Below are 7055 nucleotides of genomic sequence, written 5' to 3' on the forward strand. Positions count from 1 at the left end.
TGCACGTGCTGGCTTTGGGGGGGCCTGGGCGGTTTGGATGCTCAACTCACTAAACCAGGACACGAACTTTAAGGAGGGAAAGGGGGAAGATATGACTCATAAGTCAAAAGTAAAGTTTTTTAAAGAGCTTAGTAATAAGATTCTGGAGAGTGAAGAGATTTCTTTTTTTACCTAGAAATTATTAAACATACTTCATCTCTGTTTCTAAAGTACTCATTACAATGAGTTTAATATATTTATTAAAGTATTTTCTATCTTAGAATGTTGTGATATTTATAAGCAGAGAACTACACATAATAGAATGTGACGACATATAATTAAGATAGTAAAAGTATTGTAAACCTGTGTGTGCATGTTTGTCAGCTGGCCTACTGGCTTTCCTGCAGGGCCCAGTGTGGGAGCGCGTGGAGCGCTGAGTGCCCTCTGGTGGTGAAGTGGAATCAACACCGTGCATGACCTGAGATGCCCACTCTCGATCACGTGGTAGCCGCTGGCAGCAAGGGGCCAGCTGAAGAATGTCTGGTGTTCAAATATGACTATTGAAAGAACCTAACTGAAACGCCCCTCGCTTCTACTGGAATCTCTCTTCGACCCTGGGTTTGGAGTCCGGCGGCAGCTCTGAGATGGGGCCTCTGAAGGAAAAACTTCAGTTGTTTCTGCATCCTTGCCAGGGAGTAGCCGCAACTGAGTAGGCGCCCGTGGAGGGGGCATGTGGTGACATGGAGCTGGAAATCAACTGCTCTGAATTCTGCGACAGTTTTCCTGACCAGGAGCTGGATCGGAGACCCCTCCATGATCTTTGCAAGACAACCCTTGTAAGTGAGCAGCCATGGGCATCAGTGCTACTCATTGTACTCATAGTACATTGTACATAGTACATTGGTGGGGTGGGGGTGGTGAGAATGGGGGTGGTGGGGGAGATAGTGATGGGGATGGTGGGGATGGTGTGGTGGGCATGCGGGTGGTGGTGGGGATGTGGGGAGGTGGTGGAGATGGGGTGGTGGGGATGGGGTGGTGGCGGGGGCAGGGGTGGTAGAAGAGGAACTGCCCATGTAGGACAAGCATCTTCCAGCTTTGCGCTTTCTCGAGAGCCTTCATTCTTGTTTTATTTTGTTTTTCTTGACAAGGTTTCTCTGTGTAGCCCTGGCTGTCCTGGAACTTGCCAGGTAGATCAAGCCAGCCTTGAACTCACAGAGATCCGCCTGCCTCTGCCTCCTGAGTGCTGGGATTAAAGGCGTGCGCCACCACCGCCTGGCCCATCCTTCATTCTTAACAGCTTCTTCTTTCTTTTTTATGCACCTCCAGATTGACTCACAAGACAGCGGTGCAGGCGTCTCTCCGCTGTCTCCCGCCCTCTTGGGGGTTGTTTGGACTTTTCTCAGCTGTGGATTACTTCTGGTGCTTTTCTTTCTTGCTTTCACAATTCGCTGCAGGAAGAACAGGTAAGCGACTTCCTGCCTGGAGTCTCACCTCCTATAGCCAGTACTGTGAAACCCAGAGTGCTAACATCATCTTGGCCCCACGAGCAGCTTGGCCAGCATCCACCCCTGTGAAGCCTGTGATCACAGGGGTCTTGTCTCCCATGCTCCCCACAGTGCCTCCAGCATTAGATTGATACCTAATGGGCGCTCAGTAAATATGTCTGGTGGTCTTGGAGGGGAGGCCAATCCAAGCCGTGGATGCTGCCAAGAAAATGACTAGGGAAAGCACGTGTTTCGGGGTGAGAGAACTACAAGATTTCTATCATGTAAGCTAGTGCCCGGTCAGCAGGTTACACAAGGATGGCATTGTCTCCCATGTGGTTTGCTCCCAGGGAACCAGTAGCTGAAAGCATTCCCGGGCAACCGTTGTCAGCTGAAACAAAGAAACTCGGGGCTGGAGAGGAAACCTGGCGGTTGAGTGCCTGCTTAGCATTTACCAAGTTCTGGGTTCAGTCTCCTGCGTCACATACAACTCGGCGTGGTGACATGTGCCTGTAATCCCAGAACTCAGGAGGGGAGGCAGGAAGATCAGGAGTTCAAGGTCATTGTTTTAGGGTTTTATTGCTGTGAAAAGAAACCAAGACTAGGTCACTATTATAAAGGAAAAGATTCTGTTAGGGTTGGTGTACGGTTTCCGAGGTTTAGCCTATTAGATGAAGAGTGCCATGGAGACATACAGGAGGACGCGCTGGAGAAGGAGCTAAGAGTTCCAATCCACAGTCAGCAGGAGGAGACCGGATACCAGCCTGGGTGTAGCTTGAGCATGTAAGACCTCCAAGCCTGCCCCAACAGTGACACACTTCTTCCAACAAGGCCACACCTACTCCTACAAGGTCACACCTCCTAATAGTGTCACTCCCTATAAGCCAAGCACGCAAACACCTGAGTCTATGGGGTTATTCCTAATCAAAGCGCCAGTCATCCTTGGCTATAGCGAGTCTGGGATAGGTTCTTCCCTCCTAGTCAGTGGGATGGCTCAGTGGGTAAAGGAACTTGCTGCCCAGATTGATGACCTGAGTTTTATCTCTGAGACCCCACATGGTGGAGGGAGAAAACTAGCTGTTGTAAGTTTCACACACACACACACACACACACACACACACACACACACACACACACACACACTAAAAAACAGAATAAGATTTAAACTTCACACTCCCATAAAGGAAAGAAAGCCTTAACCTGGGAATACCACGCCATGGGCTCCCACAGTACACGCAGTGGCCAGTTCAGTGGCTGCAGGGGCTGTGCCTTCCCTACCCCTGGAGCTGAAGGAGCAGAAGAGGACACAGAGGAGACATTTGCCCATGTTAAGAACAGACAAGCACAATCCCTCGATTGCTGAAGCACTGGGTCTAGAGTCCACTTTGAGTTTCAGTGACAATGCTGTCCTTTGAGGATGAATGCCGTCGAACCTACACCTTGAGATTTAAGACAACAAAGGTGAACAGTGATTCTGGGTACACGGTTTCGTGGATATTTGCTGAGGAGTAGTGTTTGAACTGGGAGGATTAGTATTTCGTTAGCTATAAAGTTAAATGTAGTTTGAGCGTTATGCTTTCAAGAACAACCTAGTCTTTTTCTTCTGACCAAGACCCATAATTTTTATATAATTGTTCGCAAGGCAGGATTTATCAAACATGGGTGTAAAGATGGCTCAAAGGTTAAGAGTTCTGGTTGCTCTTCCAGATGACTCAGGTTTGATTCCCAGCTACAGGACAGCTCTCATCCCTCTGTAACACCAGTTCCAGAGCACCCAAAGGCCTCTTCTGGCCTCTGCAGGTACCAAGCACACATGTGGCGCACAGACAGGCATGCAAGCAAAACACCCATGCACACAGAATTAAATTAAAGTTTAAAAGCTTTATCAAACATGCATGCATACTACTAAAACAGGAACACCTGCTGGGTGTGATGGCGCACGCCTTTAATCCCAGCACTTGGGAAGCAGAGGCAGATCTCTGAGTTCAAGATCAGCCTAGGCTACAGAGTGAGTTCCAGGACAGCCAGGACTATACAGAGAAAACCTGTCTCAAAAGAACAAAACAAAACCCAGAAACACCTATGAGCAGCACTGAAATGGAAACACCTATATTTTTGTCATTCCACTAAAGATTTCCTGCCTGTCTTGTTTTCAGTGGGAGCATGACTTGGCATAATGAATGAGATCATAAGAAGCCCTGTAGATCAAATTACAGTGTATGGCGATGTAGTTTATGAGATCTGAAAGGGAAGATGAAAGAATCCATTTTTTGAGAGTACCTTACTGAACATAAAATTTGTTCAAATGAGCAACATCACAATCAGATGGTCTGGCTTATTTCTGTCGAGGTCTCCTGTGCATGCGTGCTATGTGTGTGTGTGTGTGTGTTCCTCCATATGCGTGTGCAAGTGATTAATATGAATGCCAAAGGAAGAAAAGTATATTACTAAAACAAAATAGTATAATAATGGTTACGTTTAGTTGTAGACATTGCATTTTTTTATTTTAAAGTAAAATTAACATAGTCAACAACAGAAAACCAGTAAAGATGTAGGAAACCTGACCAAACTGGTGCTTGTATGACCCTCCTCCCAACAACAGCCAGGCTCACATTCTTAACAAGGACACGCACAACATTTGCCAGATTTACCTAGAAAGATTCATTGATCCTCATGACAAAAGTCCTTAAGATCTCCATGCTTTCTTGAGAAGGCTAAGACTCAGCTTTTCTTCATTCTTTCCATTTCTGAGAGCGTTGTATTATTATCCGAGTGAGGCTGATCCTGTTACAGTCAGTAGGAAATGTTCAGTGGACTGAATACTTATATGGCCAGGACACCGTGTAAAATGTGATTTATGGGTTTCAGAAACCTTAAATTTTATCTGTCCCCTGGGTAAAGAAACATGAACAAGTCGAGGTACATCCTATTTGTGGGGGAAATGACTTTCAGGCAGAAGTGGGGCTAGAGGGGGAGGGAGAGGACCTGTAGAAAGGGTTGGGGACTCGGGAAAGGTCAACAAAACAAAGAATATATGAAAATGCCATAATAAAATCCATTGCCTTTATACTGATTTTTAAGACAGTGGTTTTAAAACCCCGTGTTGAAGCCCTAATGCCTTGCTGCTGGGTAGGACCTGTGGTGTTTTCGTATTGATTGCTCCAGGGCCGTCATCTTTGTGGTTTGATTCATTGGAGCTGAAAGCAAGGTGATGGGAAGGACAGGCCAGCAATCCCAATCACTTAGGGCTGAGGGAAAGCTTGTGCACGGAGTTCTGGGATCATCGCTGTAACCTTTGACCTTGTGATTGCTAAGCAGGACAGGAGAAGAGGAAGCAGTCCAGCTGGGAACAGACACTGGCCATGTAACTCAAGTTAGGATGATGTCGCAGGGTCAGGGGCTGGATGAAGCAGAGGGGCCAGGAACAGATCCTGCAAGAAGCTGCGATTCACAGAAGGAAAATATTATTTGGGTCGTCGTTTCCAAGGGATTGAGCAGCGAGCTAAGAGCAGATGTAGTATTTATGAGGTGAGATGCCACTGGTGTGTGGGAACAGGGCGAGACAGGAGACGCAACGCGGATGCAGGGTGCTGGGTGGGCAGGTCTTTCCTGGGTCCTGTCTGTGGGAAGGAGTTCGGTGGGAGTGTATGAAGGCTAATGAGGCAGTAGGGTTAATAGTGGGGTCTCAGCACAGGGCCTAGATGGACATCAAGCCCAGACGAACTGCTCACACCCTCCTTCAAACATCTGTTGTATGGGAGTTTACATACCTAGCCAAGCATAGTGGCATAAGCCTTAGGAATCAGAAGCTGGAGGATCACCGGTTCAAGACCAGCCTGGGCTACATAGTGAAATCCCTGTCTGAGAAAACCAAAAATAAATAAGTAACTAAAACAAAAAGAGATGCATGGGCTGGCAAGATAATAAAGTGGTAAAAGCTCTTACTGCCAAGCCTGTTCACCTGACTTCAGGGCCCATGAGGAGGAAGGAGAGAGCTGACTCCCACAAGTTTTCCTCTGATCTCCACATGCATTCCATGGTATGCATGCACATGCACACAGACAGACAAACACACTGGACAGACAGACAGCTGAACACAACTCTCATTAGCCTATTACAGCTGTGGTGGATGGCATTTACTGAATTGGGAGAAGGGACTTTTAACTCCCTTACCAAATATTGAGATCCTTGAATTCTTTTTTTTTTAAAAAAAAAAATTAAAGATTCGTTTTTAAGCTCATTGGTGTTTTGTCTGTAGGTGTGTCTGCACACCATAAGGGCACACAGTGCCCTCAGAGTCAGGAAAAGGACACCATGTCCCCTAAAATTGAAGTGACAGGCAGGTGTGAGTTACCATGTAGATGCTAGGGCTCGAACCCTGGCCCAGTACTCTCAACCACTGAGCCATCTCTTCAACCCCCCTTTCTGGATTTTTAATATTTATTAATTTACTAGTGGTGCTGAGGGTCGAACCCAGGGCCTTGCTAGTGCTAGGCAATTAGTCTGCCATTGGCCACCCCCTCCTGAGTGTTTTCTTCATTGCTCTCCATTGTGCCCAGATTACGCTGTTTCCCAGGGGAGCACGTCAGCTGCCTGGAATAAAAGCAAGTCCAAGTCCTGGGATAAACTCTTGGAACTCAGCTTCAGGTCTACACAGACTGCGCCTAGCAAAGCAGCTGCTTTCCACCATAGCCACTCCCCTCATGTTTGCCCCCTCCCCGGGCCCCAGGCATGACCTGGAAAGTTCCAGATCCCCAGCCCTTCGGGTTGTGGTTCTTCCAACTGTCCTCTCAATCCTGTTACCCCACTGAAGCGGGGCTGTCCTTGGTGCACTAGCGCCACAGCAACGGTGGGCCGCCCTTCCTGAGTCAGGTTCTTGTTACCTACAGATCTGTGAGTTCAAGGCCAGGTTGGTCTTCACACAGGGTTCTGGGCCAAATGGGACTACAGGCAGACTCTGTCTTTAAGAATAAGGCTGCCTGCACGCGTGCGCGCGCGCGCACACACACACACACACACACACACACACACACACACACACACACACTAAATTGTCAAGCAGTGTGCCAGATACTATCTAGGTTCTAGGGGTCATATTAAAGGATAAACTAGCCCCCCCCCAAAACAAATCCTCTCCTTTGTGGAATTTGGTTTCTCAGAATATGAGGAGCCAGGAAGTAGAGCATAAATATTAGGGATTTTAGTGAACAGGGAGAGTGGATGGGAGCGCTCGGGGTGGCCATGCTGGTTTGGAGTGGCCAGGAAGGCCTTGCTGAGAAGGGAAGGTAACAACACTTGAAAATAGACTACAATGGCTTGAGAAACCAGTCATGAGAGGAGACCAGCCAGACAGAGGGAACAGAAAGGAGTCCTGAGGAGGGAACACCCAGTGTTCAGAGGAAAGGAAGGAGACCAGAGACCAGTATGGCTGGAGTAGGTTAAATGAGGCCGAAGAGAGGAAGGTGGGATCAAAGGAGCAATGGGGCAAGATCTACAGGCGCTTCGTAGGTCGGCAGAATTGTCTTTGGCTCGTGCCCTGCATGTGACAGGTCGGCAGAATTGTCTTTGGCTCGTGCCCTGCATGTGACAGGT

At 47.8% G+C, this 7055-nt stretch overlaps 1 protein-coding gene across 1 annotated transcript in view; it reads left to right on the forward strand.

Annotated features, from left to right (window-relative positions):
• The window catches only part of Gpr156 (G protein-coupled receptor 156), an 86195-nt gene that overhangs the window by 27392 nt on the left and 51748 nt on the right, over window positions 1-7055 (forward strand). The window contains exons 2-3 of the mRNA XM_005344971.2: window positions 387-815; window positions 1306-1442. Coding sequence (XP_005345028.1) covers window positions 720-815; window positions 1306-1442 — 233 coding nt within the window. The 5' untranslated portion in view covers window positions 387-719. The remainder of the gene's footprint in view (window positions 1-386; window positions 816-1305; window positions 1443-7055) is intronic.

This window comes from Microtus ochrogaster, chromosome 2, assembly GCF_000317375.1.
Source record: "Microtus ochrogaster isolate Prairie Vole_2 chromosome 2, MicOch1.0, whole genome shotgun sequence".
NCBI classification, from domain to species: Eukaryota; Metazoa; Chordata; class Mammalia; order Rodentia; family Cricetidae; genus Microtus; species Microtus ochrogaster.